This window comes from Diabrotica undecimpunctata, chromosome 6, assembly GCF_040954645.1.
Source record: "Diabrotica undecimpunctata isolate CICGRU chromosome 6, icDiaUnde3, whole genome shotgun sequence".
Taxonomy (NCBI): Eukaryota; Metazoa; Arthropoda; class Insecta; order Coleoptera; family Chrysomelidae; genus Diabrotica; species Diabrotica undecimpunctata.
The window spans coordinates 102,713,273-102,738,489 of record NC_092808.1 but is presented as its reverse complement, the minus strand read 5'-3'; the positions used below and the strand labels follow the sequence as shown (position 1 = coordinate 102,738,489).

General features: G+C 33.3%; 2 protein-coding genes across 3 annotated transcripts in view; one reads left to right on the top strand and one right to left on the bottom strand.

Annotated features, from left to right (window-relative positions):
* LOC140443662 (integrin alpha-PS4-like) overlaps nucleotides 1–1,017 on the top strand; it is a 157,411-nt gene extending 156,394 nt beyond the window's left edge. Inside the window, exon 21 of the mRNA XM_072535032.1 lies at nucleotides 736–1,017. Within this exon, the coding sequence (XP_072391133.1) occupies nucleotides 736–897 (162 nt within the window). The 3' untranslated portion in view covers nucleotides 898–1,017. The remainder of the gene's footprint in view (nucleotides 1–735) is intronic.
* LOC140443663 (uncharacterized) overlaps nucleotides 1–25,217 on the bottom strand; it is a 97,449-nt gene that overhangs the window by 39,845 nt on the left and 32,387 nt on the right. The window contains exon 2 of one of the 2 annotated variants that reach the window (XM_072535033.1): nucleotides 8,117–14,196. The exons of the other annotated variant lie outside the window; for it this stretch is intronic. Coding sequence (XP_072391134.1) covers nucleotides 12,719–14,196 — 1,478 coding nt within the window. The 3' untranslated portion in view covers nucleotides 8,117–12,718. Of the gene's footprint in view, nucleotides 1–8,116; nucleotides 14,197–25,217 lie in introns of those variants that run through there. 2 annotated transcript variants of the gene reach the window in all.

Here is a 25,217-nt window from a genome sequence, read left to right as displayed (position 1 = left end):
CAGATTTAAGTAGTTCAGATTTTCTTTCCTAGATGACGCTAGGAAAGGTTTTAAATCTAAAATAACGTAAACCTTTACATTGTTTTATAATAAATTCTACCTTAAAATAAAATTAATTATTAATGATATTAATATATCATTAATACCGTATTATTATTTAAACGTATCGTTTCAAGAACAAAATATGATTGAAATACGGTAGTTCATATTTCTTTCCTAGATGGCGCCGTTATGTGACCGGAATTACAGTGTGACCTGTCACTGTCATAACCTTTTATATAGATAGATATATATTCTTCATAAGTTGGTTTTTTATCTAATTATTTTTATTATCTTCTATGGCATATCCCCTATCCTCAGTTTGGCAAAAGAGTTCTTTTGTAGATTTTAACTACACATTCTACATTTCCGTCGCTATAATTTTAGGTACCGAAATAATTTAGTAGTATCGCTTTAATGCCCTCTTATCTTTTAAAAATGTATCCACCCATTGCTCCTTTCTTTTACGTCCTTTTTCCTTATATTAGTTTAAGTGATAGTCTCTGCATTTACATTTAGTTTGTTTTTTTTTTTAAAGAACGAACGCGCTATATAGAGGAAAAACTTATTATAATACATATATTTTTATATTTAGTTACATTCATCAGTTTTATTACATATATAATATTTATTAATGCATCCTCAAAATATGTATAATATCAAGAATCACTTATTTAGTATATTTTTTTATTGCAGGCTGATCAAGAGGATAAAATTTTGGAAATAATAGAGGGTAGCAAAATGGAAGACGATGAAATGGAGACTACATTCGATGGTGAAATGAAGGATGAACCACTTAATAATGATACGCCTACTGCGACTGAATCACAATCTAAGGAACACCTTGTTGACATGTAAAAAGTTATTATGATTTCATGCGAAGTGCCTTGTGATATTTAAAAAGTATTTTTATCTGTAAATTACTTTAATATATGTTATGTAATAGTAGTTTGAGTAAAAAATAAATATTTAAATGTTGGTGCACATTTCATAAAAGAAATACCAAAGTCGTAACTTAGGGTAAGTATATTAACAAAAATAATATGATAGAATTAAATACCAAATACCAAATCAGGAAGGGCATCCGGCAGTAAAAACCTTGCTAAAATCATGGAAAAAAGGAATATAAAAAATAGTTTAGAGGCTAGGGCGTTCCCCGTAAGCGACGCGGAGTGGAATGGGCCAAAGAAGCTAGTCCTGAGAGTTGCAACTCTCAACGTCGGAAGCATGACACGTAAAGGAAGAGAGCTCGCCGATTTCATGCAGAAGAGAAGGATTGGTGTATTTTGTATGCAGGAAACTCGTTGGAACGGTAATAAGTCGAGAGACGGCGCAATAAGACGAAGAAATATAAAATATAATAAAATAATCATCATGATCATGGTGCTAGACAATGACCTCAACCTTCTCAAGCTTTCTTCGCCATTCTGCTTTGTCCCTTGCTTGGATTTTCCAATTGGCAAAAACCGAACTTCTCAGCATTATGTGTTACCTCGTCTATCCACCTCAGCTTTGGTCTACCCCGTCTTCTCATTCGCACCAGTTGAGCTATTAGAATCTTTTTTATTATGTTCGATTCAGGGACCCGGGCTACATGTCCTGCCCACTGCAGATGGTTTAGCTTAATCATACGGGTACCTAATAGCTTTCTGACCAAACTTATGCCTCTGCTCCATAATGTGAGAACGAGGACTCTCAGTGTTCTTTAAAGTCTTCTATAAGAGTTTTTTGAGACAGAAATTTGTTAGCTAAGTACTTTGATAGACCATGATAACACCTGTTTGCAATAATTATGATTCGCTTTTTCATTTCCTCTGATGTATTATTATTGGAGTTATAAAATAAATATATTGGGATATATAAATAAATTAAAATAAATTAATTAAAACGAAATAAAATAAAATAATTTAATAAAAGGAAAATAAAATTTAAAAAAAAACAGGATGTGATACTCCGGGAGTGACCAAGTACTCTGTCATTTCATTACACACATTACACTTTGGTAACAGGCATATTTCATTGGATAAAATCAAAGAATTTGCCTTTCTTCGCTCGATGAAGTCAAGACTAGGACTCGCGAGTCCTAAGAAGTAATGAATTCGGTGGAGGGGAAGATATAAAGGTATCTACATGGGGCTGTATGTTTTGCGTGGTTGTAGAATTGGATGAGGAATCATTTAGGCTCAAATTTAACTCATCTGGGTCCTCTTTCAACACAGATTCTATACCTAGTATGTGGTATATCTTGTGTATTTCTCCTTCACCTCGTCCAATTGGAGCCAGCATATGACGTTTAGAGATTGTGGTCTCCTGTCCATTTTTCAGGTTAACAACAGAGGAAGTACTCAGGATTTGCTTCTATTACCTCCACTTCCTCTAAGATAGGTTGATACTGGTTTTTACGTTTGAGTTCGTACTTTTCATCAAGACATGTCCTGATACTGCTAGCCATGATGGTATTGTATTCCCATTTGTAGATCGACGTGTGAGCACGAACATTCTTTCATGTGACGGACAGTCAGTTGCGGTATATAACAATGCACGAATGGAATGCAGCGCACTGGTGGGTATTGTTCCTAAGTGTCAATATGTGCTTCATGTGATTCACAGGCCAGTTGAATAGCTTTCCAGACAGTAGAATTTAATTTCTCTTCTTGACCAGTTCCTTAAGGATTATAAGCAGTTGTTTTAGCTATCCCTCTGGAGTTGAAACTCTTTGAATCCAGCTTATAGAAATTGAGTACCTCTATCCGAATGGATGTATGCAGGCATTCCAAGCATCATGAATTAGTTATTTAAATTCTTAATTACCGTTTTGGCACTAATGTCACTAAATGAGAAAGGAAATGGTAAACTGGAATACCCATCTATTACCGCAAGAATATAACGATTATCGATATTCGAAAGCACTGATCCTTTAAAGTCGATACTAAAGAGCTCGAATAGAAATGTGGCCTTTATAAGCTTCGGGAAAGGCTCCTCATCATTAAAGTACCTCGGCTTAATTTTAGCACATACTTGATTCCACCCCATTTTTAATAAAAATCTTATCCTCAGCACTGTACCTGCGTGATTTTATTGCGATCGGTTTACAATTCTAAGTCAGGTTATAAAATAAATGAACTGCAAAAACCGAAAAGCTTTAACTATCCTACATACCTTGAATACTTCTTTAGCTCCTCCACATTCAAACTAGACTAGACTTGAGTAGTTAGGTAACGAGGTCATAGAAACAGTCTTCATACATGGCTTCCTAGGAAGTTTGCATAGGTTAGCAGTCTTAATTAACAAAACTGATGGAGCTACCAGTATCTATAAGAGTATCGGCACTAAGGTCTTTTATAAACGCCGGTAGTATAGCTTTCTTCATGTTATGTAGTAAGTTGTAAATCTACCTTAATATTTGTAAACCTACCTTAACATTAGTGACATGTCAAATAAAAGAAGAAGCCCGGGGGTGAAAGAGAAGGACAGACATTTACAGTCGAGGGATTGGTCTTATGGTTCCTTAGAGATAATTATGTATTAGTATTAGTTTTTGTAACAAATAAAATATACAGAAATGAGTCGTCTATTATAACAAAAAGCCCACAGAGTAGAACAAACACTTCAATGAAGCAGAAGTAGTTCAAAATTAGAAAATAATGATACATTGGCAACTAGAATAAGACTAAATGTATCAGCTATAATGGAGTTGTTGACATTATGTACTGATAATACCTATTTTCAACTAAATAATGAATTCTATAAACAAAATTTTGGTCTAGTAATGGGCTCTAGTTTATCTCCATTATTAAACAATATATTTATGGAAGATGTGTAGATGATATATTCTCAATATGGCCTCATGGATCACTTCCTAAGTGATACAAACGATAAGAAAGAGACAATAACATTTACCATGGAAAAGGAATATAATAACACGCTACCTTTCCTGTATGTTTTAATCTCAAAGAATGATACTGAATATGAGACTCAGGTGTGTAGAAAATCAACACACACCAATATCTAAATTACAAATCAAATTACACTATCAATATTAAAAAGGGAATCGTTAAATCCTTATATGATAGAGCCAAAATTTCTTGTTCTAACAAAAATTCGTTCTTAGAGGAGAAACATTTGTTAACATCTGTTTTATTTAAAAATAGCTATCCCTTGGCGTTTATAAATAAGGAAATTACTATTTAAATGGGAATAAGATACAATTAAAGGTTAAAGTACGTTTATTGACGTTTCAATTTCCACTTCGGAAATCGTTCTCAAAATACAAACATTAGTAAATTAAACAAATTTTGTTTTTTTGTTACTTAGTGAAAAATTCTTCTAATAATTTAATTTTATCTGACTCATCTATATATATATATATATATATATATATATATATATATATATATATATATATATATATATATATATATATATATATTATCTATATATCTATATAGATGAGTCAGATAAAATTAAATTATTAGAAGAATTTTTCACTAAGTAACAAAAAAACAAAATTTGTTTAATTTACTAAACCCTATTCATTTTACAAATTCCCAATTGTCAATATAAGCACGTGAAAGCCAAACAGGGTCGTACTGATGTGTATCATATGTTTTTTAAAATATTCACTTTTGAAACTGTTAGTGTAAGAATTTCTTGAAATTTAATCATTATATCACAATTAAACTAAACTCTAAAAAATAACACGACCAGTGAATAACTTAACAATAACTAATAACATAAATATAACACATTATATTAACTTAAAAATCAACACGATACAATTTGAATTTAAAATGCTGGCAAGTTTGGATGTGTAACATGAGAATCTGTCCGGCTTAAGGTAATAAATTATATTTAATAGCCTCTTGACGAATGAGACGGCGAATATCAACACGTGCTCATATTTACTGATGGGAATTTGCTAAATGAATGTACTTTTATGTTTGTATTTTGAGAACGATCTCTGAAGTGGAAATTGAAACGTCAATAAACGTACTTTAACCTTTAATTGTGGCTTATTCCCATTTAAATAGTAATTACTTTAAAATGCCACAAGAAAATAGCTTCAGAACAATATAAATAAGGAATTTTCAAGAATAGACCGAATGGAACAGAACAACGTAGGATCATCCAACATTCACAAGGAATAACACGAGGATTACAAATTAGATTAAATAAAAATAGCATACATAAAAGAATTATCGAAAAAACTTACAACGATAGGAAATAAATTCAACATTTCAACAACATCCAAAACAACAAACGCATTGAGATTTATTTTATCTAAAACTAAACCTAACAATGAACAAGAAAGAAAAAGAATTGCTTTTATAAAATAGCTTGTGAATGCGAACATTTTCATTTAGGTTAAACATCAATTGGCTTATTCCAAACAAAAATAATAATTGCATGTTACAAAAAAATTCAACTCTGTGAAAAGAAAATGATCCTTCTTGGGTTCTTATATTTGTTCTTCTTCTTTTTATATAGACATGACTCTGTCTGTTTTTCAATGTACCTCCACAAGTTGATCGTCTTGCTATTGGGGAACCGTCTCTTGTCGTCTTTACTACTCTATTTGTTGTCATTCGGCTTATATATATATATATATATATATATATATATATATATATATATATATATATATATATATATATATATATATATATATATATATATATACAGTAGACTCCCTCTATAACGAGAACTGGAATGGCAGACTAATTACCTCGTTATATCAGACAACAATAATACTGTGCATACATATAAATATGTAGATTTCTAAAATATTAGCTTCCTATAGTGAAGCCATTCGGAGCAATATAAGATTCTAAATATTGTTTGAATGACGTTTTTGAAAAAAAGTTGTTTACTTTTATTGTCAATGAAATATGTTAAAACAAAAAGAAGTTGTTTACTTGTATTGTCAGTGATATACGTTAAAACAAAAAATCTGTACTTACATTTTTTTTTCAACTACATAATGGATAAAGCGTATTTTGAAGGATAACATAAACTATTGCTTCTGCAATTGTAAAAAGTCTGTCATTCTTGACTTCTTTAAATTGTCCCGTATCATTCAATCATATTTTCTAAAGATGTGAAAAATTTGTATTTATTGTAAAGAAGTTTATTGCGGGCAGCAGTTAAGATTATTGCCGGCAGTTAAAAAGGGTATTTATTTATAACCACACCCGGGTCATAAAAAACACGTTTTTCGATCTTATTTTCTCTCGTTATAACCAAATTTGCCTCGCTATAGACGATTATATTTCAATAGAAATTTCACGGGACATCTAATGTACCTCGTTATAAGCGAAACCTCGTAATAACCGTGTTCGTTATAGAGGGAGTATACTGTATATATATATATATATATATATATATATATATATATATATATATATATATTCGGTTCTTATATATCCTAATTTGTATTATTCTTGTGGATATTTCCTGTATAATTAAAATTCCAAAAACTATTATTTATTTTGAAATAAAATAATTTATACATTTATTTATTAATGTATAATTACATTACATATATTATATTATACAAAAGTAGCCTCCGATCTGATGTAAAAGTCGGTTTTGAACATCTGTCAGATCCTGATTGCTTCTGAGATTAAGAGTTGTGAAATCCATCTGCCTTCTTCTTCTTGTAGTTCCTTCTCCTATCGGAGGTTGGCTATCATCACAGCTATCCGTACCTTATTGGCCTCTGCTCTAAAAAGATCTACTGAGCTGCAACTATACCATTCTCTCAGGTTTCTCAGCCAGGAAATTCTTCGTCTTCCTATGGATCTTTTACCCTTGATTTTACCTTGCATTATGAGCCTTACTATCTGATATTTCGCACCTCTGGTAATGTGGCCTAAATATTCCAGCTTTCTTATTTTGATGTGCTTTATGACCTCGCAATCCTTTTGTAGCCTTCATCTGCCACAAACGGTCAAAAAAGTACAAATAATAATAAAAAAGCAATATCCCTTACTATAAATCAAATAAGAAAGTAAGTACCTACCAACGATAGAAAATAAAGAGAAAACCCCATCACTCAGTATAGTTGGACGACCGATGATTTTTATTTTCCCGTAAATATTGCAGAACATAAGTAACATTATCTAGTGAACTGAAGCCACCAAATTGTTTTTTTTTATTATTTCCTCTATTCGTTGAAAATATTGGCAAAGTGGCAGTGAGTAAGGTCTAAGTATCTAGAAAGTTATATTATTATAGAATCTCAGTGTTGTAAAGAAAGAACTTAAGATATATAAAACTAAATCCAAACAAGGTCATTAAGAGGATTCTGTGCAAGCATATTGCGACGTTGCAGTGTCTCCAAAAAAAGTTAAGGAAACAAGTACGAAGTAACAAAATTGAAATAATTTCAGTTAATATTGTGCCAGTGATAAAAAGCAGCTTTTCGACAAGTTGATTGGAAGTTAATCTTTTTCTCCAGCAGTCCATCACAGTTAAACTGGAATTTTTTTCAGAGAGAAAAAGAAGTGAGAGACGATGAAACGGTCAATAAAATTAAGGAGTGATGTAAAGTGAGGTCAAATGAACGAAGTAACAATGGAACTATCAGAATTAAAACGTGGACCAAAATAATTTAAGCTTTTAGTCTAGTGTGCGTTATTGTACGTTGTTTCAAATTGTACGCTGCGTTTAAGTGTTTTTGCGTGAGTTAGATTCAGAGTAGTCGCAGTACATCTGAATGCAATTCCCCTTTTTTGGGGTCTTGCCCTCGGATGTATCCATGGTACAATGCCTACCAGACCTTTCTCTCGCGCATGCAGCCACCCTTTTTTTCTCTCTGTTGCATTTGTTTACCCCTATTATCTTTCTCTATCTAAAATCTCTTCTTCTAATGATTTTTGTCGCCTCCAGCACTTCTCAACTCATTTTCCCTCTTTCTTTATACGGTCATAAAATTGTGAGCTCCTAAAATGTTATATATATATATATATATATATATATATATATATATATATATATATATATATATATATATATATATATATATATATATATATATCTTGCATATAGCTCCGATCTTTCGTCGTTGAACCTCCGATCTTTCGTCGTTGAACCTACTGCATTCGAACACTCAGTGGTCTTCTGTGTGGCCTATTCCGCAGCTCATAAGTGGAATGGTTGGAATGAGTGGACAGCGGAATAAATCACACAGCTAGCATCTATTGCCTTGCCTATCCTCTCAAGATATGATCTAAATAACCCCTGTGCCGTAAAAAATTTCGCGCAGTAGTTCGTGCTTTTGTATTTGCATTCCACCCAATCCACTGCAACCATGATCAGAGTTCTTGTCCATGGAGCCCTTCGCTCGTTTACCCACTCTTCCTGACATTAACTTGTAGGGCTATCGTCGAGGCCGTTCTATATGCGCATAAGACCCTTAATACGGCTTTTCTTAGGTCCTTCTCTTAAATTTGTTTATACTTTTGTTTGCTAGTTACTTGATGCCACACTGGTGCCGCATATAGAATTGTGGAATGTACCACTTTCCATCCATAATCCATAATTTTCCTGTACCTAGGTCTCCTATATTTGGCATAATTATTGCCAATGCTGATGCTTTCTCTTCGGCCTTGTTTGCAGCATATTTGACATGTTCGCCAAATTCTGTTTACTGTCCAGCATTACTCCTAGGTAGTTAAACTTTTTGGCCGGCATTATTCTCTCGAGAGAGAGTGAAGGAGAGGTGATCTCTGCCTCTAGGTACTTTTAGTATCAAAGCTTGCGTAGCGAGTGTCAACTCTCGGTCTTTTAACCACGTCTTCACCTTTTCCAGTGCAGTATTCATTATAATCCATTATAATCTCGTTTTCATTGTGCTCTATTAGAACGACCAGGTTATCCGCGTAAGCTTTAGCATGTGTCCTTTCTCCTAAATCTTCTTTAATATATCACTGTAAATGATGTTCCAGAGCAATGGTCCTAGGACCGAGCCCTGTTATATTCCTACCAATGTCTGCATAACATATACCCTCCCTATGTTAATCTATCTACTTGAGAAATATTCCTTCACTATGTTTTGTAGGTATGGGGATACTTTCAATTGCTCCAGTATTTCAGTTATTACCCTCCAGCTCGCTCAGTTGAAGGCATTTTTTATGGCCAGAAAGAAAGCCACCAACCACTTGCTCGTACATGTGACAGTTAATTTCGTGATGTGACTGACTGCGTCTAGTGCAGATTTTATTTTCCTAAAACCATACTGGCGTTCAGACAAACTGTCTTTATCTGTGACTTCTTTTACTAGTCTCATCTTTAAGTATTTCGAAGATCTCGCCGATTGTGTTCAATAGGCAGATCGGTCTAAAAGCTCCCGGTTCCCCAAGTTCTGTCAAAGGCTTGGGAATAAGTAAAAGGAACCTTTTCCATGCTTCTTGGAATTTTTGCTTTCTTAGGAGGTCATTTCTTCCACTCAGGATACTTTTTCCTTTATGATATCTTTACAATTTCTGGTAAAACTCTGTCGAGTCTGGGTGCTCTCCCGGCCTTTAGTGCTTTTTCGCCTCCATCAGCTCCTCTGTAGAGAAATCTGCTTCAGGCGTTTCTACATGCAAAGGTGTGAATTTCTTTACCTCTATCTCTGTGGGAATAGCTCTTCTGCCAGCTCTCTCCTTCTGCTTTCTTCGATTTTAAGGATATTAGTTCTTTTGAGATTTTTGGTAACTATCTTGTATGCATCACCCCAGATGCCATTCTCGAGGTTATAGCACATTTCTTTTCAGCACCTTTTCTTTTCATTGTTTATTTCCTTTGCGTGTTCTTTCTTTAAAGTTTTTAACCGACCTGCCTCTTCCTCCACCAGTTGGATCTTCCTTTTGTCTCTACTGACTTTTCTTCTCAGTTCAATGTATCCTCTTCTGATCCCATATATGTTATCTGTCCCCCAATATGGGCGGCTGCTTATTCTTCTATATTATGGACAGCACCTTCTGGCCAGTTCTTTGATTTTTTCGTATACCCCTTCATAGTTGTTGGGATATTCTTCAATTGCTCTGAGTTGTTTCTTTAGTTTCTGCCTATTGATGTGTTTCGTTCTTCTACCAACATTAGTTTTCTTTATGTTCTCTCTTATCTTGAATAGGATATTGTGTCTATACGATGGGTCAATATTTCCCCTTCCAGTACATCACATTCAGCCGTTTTCCTCCTCATGGTCGCCGTAGCTAACGTGACATCTGTATGAGTCCGGCTTTCCCCTCTAACAGAGGATGGTTTTCCGTTGTTAAGGGCCGATAGGTTCATTGCATGGATTAGCTCATTCCACATATCTCCTCTGTCATCATTCTGTGGTTTCGCTAGATAGGGCACAAAGCATAGCTGTCATCATTCTGTGGTGCCCCCAAAGCACAGATTTCGCATTTATGTCACCCGCATTAAGTAATCTCTTTTTTCCTCTTGCATGACTAACTATGTCTTCCACGACTTTCTTATCTTTCCTTAGTGTGATATTGATGAGAGATGTGATGTGATATTATTAGAGAGATGTAGGTCGTCACAGAACGAATATTCCGAGGTTCAGGACCACAAATCCCTCCAAAACGACCAGTGAAGTGGAGGAGCCGGTAAGTCACTGCAGGAATACAGGGATACAGCTGCTCATTGGCTACGACGTCAACTCACAGCACAGGGCCTGGAGAATCATGGACATTAACAAAAGAGGTAAATCATTAATGTAATTTATTGTGACAAATAATTGAGACATATTAAATGTAGGCAAAAAAAGCGACTTTCATAACTTAAAGTAATAGACATTACAACAGCCTGAAATTTCTTGAGTAATTTCATATTAAAATGGTATGTGTCTGAATAGGAAAGCTGCTCAAAACATAGACATGTAAGATGCACCTTAAAGGGGAAAACAGCAAAAGTTACTTTCGGAACCCACGTTTAAATAACTGGGAGGCTTATAAGAAATTTCTAGATCAGCATCTGTCGAGAGTGAGGAGAACGATAAATTACTTAGAAATGGCAGTGAATGATCTAAATAACGCCGACATTGCGGCATTTCTGCTCTATCACTGAGCGAAGTTGTAGCAAGGATACGCCATACTGGAATAAAGAACTGTCTGTATTGAGAAAAATGACGAGAAAGCTATTCAACAAAGATAAAGTAACCAGAGAGTACGGAGAATACAGAACCGCACGGACGGTATACTACACAGCTACAAGAAAAGCCAAGTGAGCCACATGGAAGAAGAACTGTGAGGAAATTGAAAGCACTCATGCTTGTGCTAGACCTCAAAGGATAAAACACAATCACTCACTCCTCAATGACTCACTCGAATGATATCACTTATATATGATAAGGGTCAGTATACCAATACAAAGTCCTAAATAAAGAGCCCCTTGAAAAGACCATGTTGACCCGGGTCGACAAAGGATGCCCACAGAAGGAAGTTCTGTCACCACTGCTTGTGATTTGATAGAAGGAAAGTACAATACGGTAGTCAGGGATCGTATGAACAAGGCCTTAGAACTAGTGAGACAATGAACTTATAAAGATCGGCTTATAGTACATAACTGCCCACAAATCCACTATAGTCGCTTTCACACGCAAACGGAAATTGGAGAGATTAGGTCATCTAAAGCTGCAGCGACAGAAAATTCAGATAAGGAAAGAAGTAAAGTATCCAGATGTTATAGTATAGACGTATCCAAGATTAGAAAGAATGTGGGGGTAGAAATATACTACAAAAATCCAAGAATTAGTGAATGCTTTGTCTTGGAAAGGAATTACGTTTTCTAGCACTGGTGTATCAGGAATTGACATCCAGACTAGTGTGGGACTGTATCAGTCAGAGAACTGAATTAACTGGAAGACCGGAAAATGAAGAGACTGTCTGGGTACCACGGAATCAAAGACAACGAAAAAACAGATCAACGTACTAAAATAGGATCAAACGAACCAAACTGACCAACTGTGACCCTGGCAATAAGCACTAAGGCTGCAATACGTAGGGTTGCACAGGACTGGATTCGAGAAAGTTATAAGCGATATTAGGAGAGAATCCCAAAGTAAACACATGGGAAAATCTTCATTGGTAGATCATGTACAAAAAGAACAGAGAAACTGGAATAACCTGAGAACAGAAACAGGAAACTGGGCATGCACCAGTAAGAGAATTCCTAAATAAAAGAGCTATCTACAATGGAGATCTTAAATTCAGACTCTGCGATATGGTTCCAGACAATTTAAAATATTTATTATATGATTGTGATGCATTGAACTTCAAAGGACAAAAACTATACGGGCAACTAAGAGGAGACCCTGAAATATTTAGCAAACAAAAGACCTGTACAAACGTACAAGGTCCATAAATTCTACACTGGATGTAGGAAACATCGATTGGCCGCAAACACAATAAGCTTCAACTTCAACACTCACAATGGAGATCTGGATCTGATTTGGATCAGACGGGCTAAGGAAAAAAACTATTTAAAACAAATTTCACACATCTTAAATTGTTCTCAAGTGTGCGTTCTCAATTGTGTTTTTAAAGTACTTTTAACAGTTGTCAAACAAATAGACAAAAAAAAACGTCTTGCGAAATTGTAGAAATTAAAGGCACTGGTGACTACGAAACTTACGAAAAGTACTTTTATCTGTAAACTGCTTAAAACAAATGTTGCACTTGTAAGGCTATTATCCAGTGTGCACAGTCGCATGCACTTTCAAATCGTTTTTTCGACTAAATTGCTTAAAACAAATTTCGCACTTGTAAGGCTTTTCTCCAGTGTGCACACTCGTATGCACTTTCAAATCGTTTTTTCGAGTAAAATGCTTAAAACAAATTTCACATTTGTAAGGCTTTTCACCAGTGTGCACACGCGCATGCACTTTCAAATCGTTTCTTCGAGTAAACTGCTTAAAACAAATTTCGCAGTTGTAAGGCTTTTCACCAGTGTGCACACGCGCATGCACTTTCAAATCGTTTCTTCGAGTAAACTGCTTAAAACAAATTTCGCAGTTGTAAGGCTTTTCTCCAGTGTGCATTCTCAAATGCATTTTCAAATTATATTTGGTTGTAAACCGCAGAAAACAAATTTCGCACGTGTGAGGTTTTTCTCCAGTGTGTATTCTCAAATGTAAGTTTAAATGATTTTTTGTAGTAAACTGCTTAAAACAAATTTCACACGTGTGAGGTTTTTCTCCAGTGTGTACTCTCAAATGTATTTTCAAATTACTTAGTTGAATAAATTGCTTAAAACAAATTTCGCACTTGTAAGGCTTTTCTCCAGTGTGCACTCTCAAATGATCTTTCAAATTAGTTACTTGATTAAATTGCTTAAAACACAGTTCGCACTTATGAGGCATTTCTCCAGAGTGCAGTCTCAAATGCTTTTTCAAACTTCCTGATCTAGTAAATTTCTTAAAACAAATTTCACACTTGTGAAGTTTTTCTGAGTTGTGTATTACCGAATGAGTTTTTAAATTACCTTTTGTAGTAAACTGCTTTAAACAAAGTTCACACTTGTGAGGTTTTTCTTCAGTATGAGTTCTCAAATGTGATTTTAAATTACTTTGATCAGTAAACTGTTTTAAACAAATTTCACACTTGTGAGGTTTTTCTAAGTTGTGTATTACCGAATGAGTTTTTAAATTACCTTTTGTAGTAAACTGCTTTAAACAAAGTTCACACTTGTGAGGTTTTTCTTCAGTATGAGTTCTCAAATGTGATTTTAAATTACTTTGATCAGTAAACTGTTTTAAACAAATTTCACACTTGTGAGGTTTTTCTCCAGTGTGCATTCTCAAATGTATTTTTAACCTACTTTTATTAATAAACTGTTTAAAACAAATTTCACACTTGTGAGATTTTTCTACAGTGTGCATTCTTAAATGTATTTTTAACCTAATTTTATTAATAAACTGCTTAAAACAAATTTCACACTTGTGAGGTTTTTCTCCAGTGTGCGTTCTCAAATGTGTTTTTAACTGAATTGTTGTAGTAAACTGCTTTAAACAAATTTCACACTTGTTAGGTCTTTGTCCAACTTTGTTTTCAACTGTCATATTAGTATTTAATATTTTTTCTTCAGCGTGTTGACCTCTATATTTCCCTTTATGAGATGAATGGAACATTTCCATGATTTTCATTCTGTTCTCCTCCTGGGAACAACCTAAAATACAAATCAACTATAAACATTTTACTGGAACGGAAAACCCAAACAGTTTTGCAGGAACAAAGGAATATAATAAATAAAGTAAAATTATGGCTCAAGCTGACCTTTCAAAGTTTATTCCTACATGTATAATTATTGTAATAAAAACATTGTAATTTCTAAGTTTTATATATTGCAAAATATCTTTTGCTTAAAATTATACTTTAATTAAATTTCCTTCAATTACTTAACTAATTATTCTTTTTAATGAAGTCTTCTTTGAAACTAATAGTTGTATTTCGCACTATGTCCCATTTTATATATGATGCTCTGCAAAGCTATTAAAGATGAGTGCGGATAGGGCAACTCCCTGTTGGAGACTATTTATTGTGAAGAATGTCGCCAGTTTTCTTTCAAGTCTTACTTCATTTCTACTGCATTTCTTCATATTTTTATGATCAAACATGGTTGATTTAATAAAATTATTTGATGTTACAAAGTCCAATAGTCTGATTCCAATATCATTGCAATATTCGTGTAAGCACTAAAACCTCCCATAAGTAAGTATTTCGTTTGGGTAAAGATATAAGCAACGTTTCCAATTGATCATAAAATTTCCCACCAAACCTCATGTAACAAATTCTTTCATTCCCTGGTTAAAAACCATGACATAACACAGCATACTGTTTCAAATAACAAAAATGTTCCAAATTCATGTAGATTGTTGAGGCTACCACTATAGAAAATACTATTGGTTTGCCTACGTTTGGATTTCTGGTACCAGTCCACGTGATTTCCTGGACCGCTCTGATATCCATTTCAATTTTTTCTAGTTGTTCGAATGTTTTTGCTTAACACATTCGAAGTTCCAATATTTAGGTGCTTATTTCTTTGTTGTGGTCGTCGTCGTGTATCCGTCCCATTCCCAGGTATCTTGTTGTTTTCATAATTAGAACTAGGAGCAACACTTTGTGATGCACATCTCTACACCCTTTGAAACAGGCCTTTGATTCGATTAGAAGGAAAAAACTATGATATCACTGGAAAAAAATAAAAATCCCACATTAACTCGGAAAATTATTAAATAAAACAATGAGAACTACCAAAATTAGCATAAAGACATAAAGAGGGGGGACAGATCAACTCATTATAAAAAAAGGAGTGAAACAAAGAGATGCCTTATCCACAACACTTCTAGCTTTAAAATAGAAACCTACCAATCGAAAAAAGGAATACTGCTCAAAGAAGCAATGTAAGCAAACCTAACCTAAACAAATGAATAAATAAAAACTGGCGTGGCAACCCTTTGACCATATGCAAATACAAATGTTATCATACCTTGTTGTTTCATGGGTTATAATGTTGGTGGCTTTTAAAAACAAGACATATTTTAAATGGAAATTACCACTAGTACTACGCCTGAATTATGGAATAATTTATATTTTTGGTGCTAATAACAACGTTGTTACATTGTCACTATTTCAGAATTCTCTACTATAACCTAAGTACTTTGCTGAAAAATCTTAACACTATGTAAAAATGATAACATCAATATAGTTTGTTCTTTGTTTAACTATATTATTCGTTATAACATAAACTATATATTCAATCTCTGCAACTACAAATACTTGTATAATATGTACTCCAAAACCTTTAACTTCATCATCAATAATGAACTTCATAATTTTTTAGCATGTTATTGTAAGAATTTACTTACTTTACTTAATCAGTAGACCCATTTGTACCTTTCGGTTGGGCCGTTTAAAATACAATTCATTAAATAACAATATTTGACAGTCTTCTGAGGTGTCCTAGCTCTTAACAAACTTTCTCCATTCCTTCCTATTGGATGCCATCTGTGTCGTTTCCTGCCAAGTCTTACCCTTACTCTGCAATATCTGCGAGATGTCACTGTTCCATTCTTTAATGCCTCTTCTGTTCTTCCCTATTGGTTTGGCGTCCCACACTCTTTTTACTTGTCTATTATTGTCCATCCGGGTTAGATGTCCGAACCATGCCAATTTTTTCTCCTTGATTGACTCGAGTATCGGTTTGATTTTGAGTCTTTCTCTTATTTCTTCATTTCTGATTCTATCAGTTCTTTTTACTCCTATCGTTCTTCTGAGGTATTTCATCTCTGCTGCCTGAATTCTGCTCTGATGTCTTTTGTTTAATATCCAATTTTCTGCTCCATGTCACTGTAGGTCTATATATGGTTTTGTATATTGTCATCTTGGTCTTTGTTGATATTTCTTTGTTATTAAGGAATATTTTATTTAGTGCTTGGAATAGTTTTCCTGTGTTTTCCATTCTGTTGTTAAGATCGTCCTCGATGTCTCCTTTGTTGTTGATTACTGTTCCCAAGTATTTGTATGAATTTGTCTGTATTATTTTTTGTTGGTCTATCATTACTTCTATTTGATCTTCCGTCCCTTGTTTCCTTGATATTTTCATTATCTGAGTCTTCTCTTTGTTTACGTTTAGTTAAGTTGTATTTGCTTGCTTCTAGGTTCCATTTCTCTAAGTTGTACTTCAGTTTTTCTGCAGTTTCCGCAATTAATACTATGACGTCTGCAAATATACACATCTCAGCATGTATCATTTGCTTTCTGTTCCAACCGATTCATCTATTACATTTATGAATAGCACTGGGCTGAGACTTTCCCCTTGTCTAACTCCTTGAGTTATTTCAAATGGTTCTGACTGTATATTTAACATTCTTACTGTATTTGTTGTTTTCATGTATATACTCTTTGTTGTTTCTACCAGTTCTTCACTTACTTGTATCTTCTTTAGGCTTTCCCATATATCTTTTCTTTTGACTGAGTCTAATGCTTTTTCCATGTCTATAAAGCTCAGATATATTTCTTTATTTTTCTTTAAGGCTTTTTCTATTACTTGTTGCATGGTGAATATATGGTCTTGTGTGTTGTGTCCTTTCCCGAATCCACTTTGTACATCCTCTAATTTATGTTCTATTTCTTTTCTAATTTTCCTTTCTATTATGGTTTCGTATACCTTTGCTGCTACACATAGTAGTGATATACCTCTATAGTTCCTACAGTCTCTTGTTTCCTTTCTTGTATATAGGTATAATTACTGCATTTGTCCATTCTCTGGGTATTACTTTTCTCTTCCATATTAGGTTATAATATGTATAACAATTTTTCTTTTGCTTTTACTCCTATGTATTTCATCATTTCTGGTGCTACTTCATCGCTTCCTGGTGCTTTTCCAATCTTTCTTATCTTATCTTATTTCTTCTTTCTTTCTTCTTATCTTTCTTATTGCTTCTTCCAGTTCTTCTTTTTCTATAGTTTCTGGATTTTCCGTGTTTCTCATGAATACTCTCTTGTTATGGCTTTCCTTCTCCATTGTATTCGCTTGATTTTCATTCGGTAATTGTAAGAATTAATGTTAATATTTATGTAGGTGGACATTTGTTGCAATCAGGCAACTGGTGGTTTGAGGCTTGCCAAATTTATCGGCTAATCTATCAAAGGGCAATTTCCAAAAATTGTCTAATAATTAACTGCAGTTAATCTCGAAAGAAACAAATATTTATTAGCTCTTGTTTTATATAAATTAAAAAATTGCAGAATTCATAAAATAATATAATCCAAATAAACTTTTTAAAAGCTTTCTGTCTACATATATTCGAACCATACAACATATACATTATAAAAATTTGCCAATACTGCCAAACCGAAATATTAAGCTCCATGGTTGACATTAAGTTCCATGGTTGCTTTCTCGTTAAAGATGTCCAGATTTTTAATTATATTTTTCCATTTCATGTATAAAGTGGATGTAGTATTAAGAACTGGGTTTTTAAAAATTCACCATACTTAATTTATCTTTTCAACCTCAAACGGAAAAGACCGGGAAAAATCTAGTACTGGCAAGTGATGTTTGTCATTGGAAGAGCATATAATTAAAAACAATAATAGTAAAAGTTATGAAATATAGTTAAGTTAAAGATAGATTATCCGAGACAGATTTTGAACAGCAATGGGAAGCACCTAGTGTACGACAATTTGTCAAAGAAAAATAAGCAAAAGAAAAAAGTCGGTGCCGGTCCGTTTATTAGCCACGCTAATTTGAGACATATTTTTATAAAACAAATGTATATTACAACAAACCTTGTATTTATATCATATTAGTGCGGAATATTTAATAATATTTATTAGAACACTGGATTATAATGAAATACTGGTTGATATTCACCAAAATAATAAATTTTGCTCATATAACTTTTGTTTTATTTGTTGAAATCTTTTGTCTTCAAAACTTCCACAAATTTTATTATAATTTAGTATCACTAGAGCTGTTTCGGCAGAGTGCCTTTCTCAAGTGAGCTAATTTTGTTATGTGTGTAACACTATATAGTCTTTAAATAAATAGTTGAGGAGGGGAAAACTGTTTGTCTAAAGTGGGTATTCAGAAATATATCTGTATTTTTTAATTTGTTAATTTCCATAGATTCTAATAATGAAAGCTTAAGGCCTTTATTTTGAATGTGAAGAACTTGAAATTGGTTTTTAAAAGAATGATTGTGACCTAGAAGGTGAAGTGCGTAAGTAAAATCTGTTTTTCTATTATTGAAAGCCCTTTTATGTTCTGCTATCCGTTTCTTAAAGGTTCTACCTGTTTGACCAATGTAAGTTTTTGGGCAGTCGCCACATGTAAGTTTGTATACACCACTGTGTAGGTGATCAGAGTGTCAGAACAAACAACAACTTATGCAAATATATTAGGGTTGATCTGTATCCTATATGAATTTGTTTCTGATCCTAGAGATGCTCTACTGCAGTATGCTTCTGTGTAAATGACTCTGTAATATTTTCAAATCCTAACATAAATTACAGTTCTCTATCGTTATATGTATTGGCTGAGTTGCCAAGTTGTGTAGAAAGTAATTTTATCAAATACGCTTTAGCATGCTGATAACTTTATTACTATAGTAGAGCAAATAAGCGAAGATATGTGTAACATCTTTATGTATAATATTTTACTGCTCTACTGTGTCAGTCGGAATATAATATATGCTATTCATACAGTGAATTTATTAACAAACATGTTTTAATGATTTTTGTTTAATTTTTTGTGACGTATAATGTAGGTTTACCAAATAATTACGCCTTTGCGGGAACATATTGCTATTAGAAAAATAAGGTACGATACACACATATCATTGAAAAATGATTCATGTTATGTAAACACTGTAAAAGAAATTATTTATACTTAGGCCGCGATATCTGTGAATATCGTATTACCATCAAATTTATAGTTGTTATCATATATTACATTTTTATTAATAGAATAGAATAAAAATTAAATGATCTGGTATTATTTAATATCTTAGTGGGAATTACATTTAGGTAAATGGTCAATCGTCAAAAATGTTATTTAAAACATGTGAACATGTCTTTCTTTTGGTATGTTTATTACTAGTTTCAGGTTTGTTATCTTCCTAATTAGTCTTCTTCTCTTCTTTGTATGTTTCCAAATCATCTCAGTCTTTGTGCATAAATAAATTTTACTAAGTCTTCCCCTTCGATTATATTTCTATTTCTTATTTCATGCTACATTAGTATTCTATATTTTCTTTGTTCTGTCTTTATTGGGCCGTATTTTCTCATAATTTTTTTTTTCAATAATTCTTAGTTTTTCTTCATCTTTTATCGTAAGACACACTACTTTCGCTCCGTATGATATCACCGGTCTAATTGCTGCTCTATATATTTTTGTCTTTGTTTTTTTTTTTTGCTGTTTTTTGTCTTTCAAGTAGTGGGTGATATGTTCAAAACACCCCGTTCTTCTCCATCCTTGTGTGCGTGGTAGTCTCATGCGTTGGATGTATGATTTGGGGTGGTTCATGCGGTATTTAGTTAGCATGGTTCTATTTGGTCTATTCAGTTAATAAGTTTCCGTATTCGACCCTTTTATAACGTCAAACCAGCAGCTTGACATCTTATATTGAAATATTTCTACGTCTGTAAAATGTCTGTTTGGCGTTATTCAACTTTGCGACTTGTCGCATAAATTGTTCTGCTCCATTGCTAGTTTTGTGCAATATTCTTGTTTACAACATTCATGATCTCCAAAGACACGATTAATCACAATCAAAAGATCAGCCTTAAGATTTTCAACACAAGGATTTTCTTTTTTTGCATATATAGAGATTAGTTTTCTGCAGAACTTTCCAATAAAATTTATACGAGCGCTTGATAATAATTTTTTATTACTAGCGATTCTTTAGCCACTCCATGAAAATGTTTGATAATATTTTTTGTTAAATGATTGGCACATTCAATTTTTCTAATTTTACGGCAATAAGGAACCTTTTCAAGAATTTTCGAGTGGACGCTGGAATCACCATCACCCATTAAGGTTGTATATTGAAGGTTGTGCATGTTTTCACTTTTTAAAAAACCTTCAATAAGTATATCAGCCTCCATTGCTGGTGATGATCTAGTCCAATGTTTGTAACATATATGAGTAGATGTTATAGTTTGTTTTCTTTCATTAATTTCACATATACCACAATACTTATTGCGAATTCCTATAAAAAGTAGTTTTTTGTATGAACTCCAATAATGCATGCTATGCCGGATTTTGAAGTGTATTTATGTCCATACGAACGGTGACTCCATCCACCATTAACAACCACTACGCATTGACCAATTCCTCCTGGTGTCACATTATGTGTTTCTAAAGCTTTCTGGTATTCTTCCTCCCCTGCCGCTTGAAGCGTATCAGTTAAACATTGCTGCCACGTTTCCCCTACTTCTTGCTGGTAATTATTAAATGTGTGAAAACCTATTTGCGGAACGTCTAACACTGATAATCATTTCTCTACTGAATGATGTCCTTTTGCAATAGCCAAAGTACCCCACGTCGCTAGAAGATTCACATTATGTTTATCCCTATTGGTATAAATCGATTTTTCATTCCACATGCAGCACACTTGAAAACAAATTAAGAATTTAAACTCATGGCTACTTCTTTGTCAAATGCCAAGTATCCAGTTTTTTTTACATGGCATTCATGACTCTCTAAGGATTTCACTTCGTGTACAGAAGATCGTGTACAGATGCAATATTCGTTATAATGCAAATTACTGAGAAATCAATAGAGTATAATAGACCAGTATTTATGTGTTTGATTGACCTAAAGAAAGCATTTGATTAGAGTAAGACTTAAAGATGTAATACATCTTCTGTATAAGGGAGAGCGCCCACCAAACTGGCATGACAAGTGGCAAGTAGCAACTAGCACGCATGTAGCATGTTATTTAAAATGTAAACAATGCAAACAAATGATTAGAATGAATGACGTCACTGTCATTTTGGTGTGCGCTAAATCATTCGTTTTCATTGGTTACATTTTAAGTAACGTGCTATTTGCTACTTGCCACTTGCCATGCCAGTTTGGTGGACGATCTCCCTAATAGAGAAGTTCCCCTAAATATTATAAAAACTATCGAAAACATCTACCAAAACAAAATGGAAGTCAGAATAGATGGGCAACTTACAGAACCTATAGAAATAGGCAGCAGAATAAGACAAGGGCATTCATTGAACCCCATGCTCTTCAATTTAAACATGGATAATATCATCAAAAGCGTTAACAAAGGAAGAGGATACAGAATGGGAGAAATAAAAATACTCTGTTACGCAGACGACGCAATATTGATAGCCCAAGATGAAGATAGTCTGCAAAGACTTGTCCACAGTCGGTGCAACCAAGTTAGAAAAGGAGTATGTTAACTTGGGAAAGGATCACTACAGAGATCACCTTTATGCCACAACTTGGTCGCATTGCTCCTGGGGCGATCCTTTCCCAAGTTAACATGCTCCGTTTCTAACTTGGCTGCACTGTACTGAAGACAACCAATAGTCAGAAACGTATATGCGGTTGCCTTCCATCGATATACCTTTTTTGGTTTTCTGTTTTGCGAGACATGCCATTGCATTTTACTTTATATATATATATATATATATATATATATATATATATATATATATATATATATATATATATATACAAAATATCAAGTTTTGAATTTTCAAGATATTAATTACTGTTTACCTCACACCTTAGGGTAGAGAGGTGTTCGATTATATATATATATATATATATATATATATATATATATATATATATATATAATTACGTGGTAGATCAACTATTAGAATGTGTGTTAGGAATAAACAAAAGATAATAGATTTACTTAACGTTTAAATATTCTTTTTAATAGGCATATTGTCCTAACACTAAAATTAATGCTAATACTAATATAAAATTACCACTAATACGTTATGCAAGGAGCACTATTATTTATAAATAATATTATTTTATATATAATAAAATAATTAACTAAAAACGCCTAAATAGGTTTTTATAGACATATTAATTGTAGATTGTAAATTTTATGACATCGTACTTTCAAAACAAAAGTTCATCATCATCATCATCTTGGTGCTACAGCCCTTAGAGGGCCTCGACCTTCTCAAGCTTTCTACGCCATTCTATTCTGTCCCTCGCTTGCATTTTCCAGTTGCCGACTCCGATCTTCTCGGCATCTTGTGTTACCCCGTCCATCCACCTTATCTTTGGTCTACCCCGTCTTCTCATTCCTACGGGTTGCGCTGTTAGAACCTTTTTTATCATGTTTGACTCAGGGGCCCGGGCTACATGTCCTGCCCACTGCAGGCGGTTTCGCTTAATTATAGTGGTAATATCTTTACCACCAAACGTATGCTTGTAGATATTCTGCAGTTCAAAGTTATATCTACGCCTCCATACTCCGTTCTCACAGACCGCTCCGAATATCTTGCGTAGCACCTTTCTTTCAAAAATGGATAGAGCAGATTCATCTGTTTTCGTTAGCGTCCATGCCTCTGATCCATATGTGAGAACGGTGACTATCAGTGTTCTATACAGCCTTATACGAGTTTTTTGAGACAGACGTTTGTTAGCTAAGTACTTTGATAGACCATGATAACACCTGTTTGCAATTATTATTCGCCTTTTTATTTCCTCAGATGTGTTATTATTGGGGTTAACCGATGTCCCTAGATATATGAACTCTTTGACTGCTTCGAAGTTTTGGTCATTGATGATTAAATTTGTGTCAACATTTCCAGCTCTTGTGTTTGTGTTAGTCGCCATGAATTTGGTTTTATTTTGATTTATCTGTAACCCCATTCAAAACAAAAGTTACAGTATCTAATATTCTGTAAGTTTCAGCATGGCCAGTTCAAAATTCAAACCGATAACATTCTTATTAAATTTTGTTATAAGCTGCAAAAGTGTATGATATGGCAACCCTGTTAGCATGACGTTTCATTTGAAGCTTTTAGATGTCGAAAGTAATGTATGGCAACCCTGCTAGCATGACGTTTCATTTGAAGCTTTTAGATGCTGAAAGTAATGCGATTATAAATATTACCGATGTTTCAGATGGAACCATCTCACTACAACACAATTTGATGGCGGCAGTTCAAGATACAATTCTTGTTTAACAAGATTTTTCATATGTGTGTGAAAAAATATTCAACGTTTTATTGCAAATATTTTCCACTTTTACAGTTTTATATATGTTGTTATTTAAATTTTGTCCGGTTTCTTACAGGTAATCCAGGTTCTCCAGCTTAATTATAAGCCGGAACATATTATTTTTTTTATATTGTGGCAAAGCTGTACATTCAAAAAATTCAAATGTATTTCTTATTATTATATCTTTATGCTGTAAGAAAATTAACAAAATTGTATGTTTGGTTTTCCCGCTTTATACTTGAAAAAAAAAGTAGTTTTGAGTTTTTTAGAAAACGAAAACATGAAGTTTTCTCAAAATTTGTCAAAATACTACTAGTTATCACATATACCTTTCAAATTTTTTGAATGTGTAGTTTGTCTTTTGAGGGGTGCAGATCAACCTTAAGAACGAAGAGAGCCAAAAGAAAAAGCACTTACACAGTAGTGTATATAAACTTATATGTGGCGATTGCCCAAAAGTAATTTTTTCACAATATTGAAATGAATGAAAAAAGTCGCTTTTTTGATTAAATGTCGAAATGAGATTTTTGATTAAATGAGATATTACTCTTACGCCTTTTCTATTGACTTTCCCCAAATATTTCAGTTAAAAAACGCGACGAGTAAATTTTCGATTTTTCATTTAATGAACTATAACCAACTTATTAATTTAATTATTTATTTCTTTGAATAAAAAAAAAGCAAAAAACTAGTGTTCATTGTTGATGTAGATAAGTGACTTATTTGATTTATACAGTTGTATAATTGTTTATTTAATACTTATCTATATCTCTAACTTATGCCCCGCAGTTTATATATATATATATATATATATATATATATATATATATATATATATATATATATATATATATATATATATATATATATATATATATATATATATGTAGGAATATTTCTTAGTATACGTATTTAGCATAGTTTTATTCATTAGTTACGCCACTGCAAGATACCACTTAAACAATAAGCTGAAGTCGCTATAAGAGAGACGCGATTCAGAGGTGAAGGAGACAGGAGATATGTAGACGAGATAACACATTCCTCCTGAGCTAAAGGGGATTCGATTTTTGTCGCCCGAACTGAGTAGACTTAAATTATCGGGCACGCCGAAAAAGACGAAAGACGAAACCAATTAACGACGGGATTGTTCGATATTTTAATTCGCAGACAATTATCTTGTGTACCTATTGTGTACATGTAAATAACATCATTACAGTTTATTTTATGTAATAAAGACTTCTCGCATAGATCGCGGACTTTTAATATAACGTTAATTCCTCTTCAAATAATAAAAGAACCTTAATTAGACCTATATATATATATATATATATATATATATATATATATATATATATATATATATATATATATATATATATATATGTGTGTGTATATGTGTGTGTAAAGGCTATGTGGACAGTGATAGGTCACACTGTAATTCCTGTCAACTAACGACGCCATAGAAATATGAACTA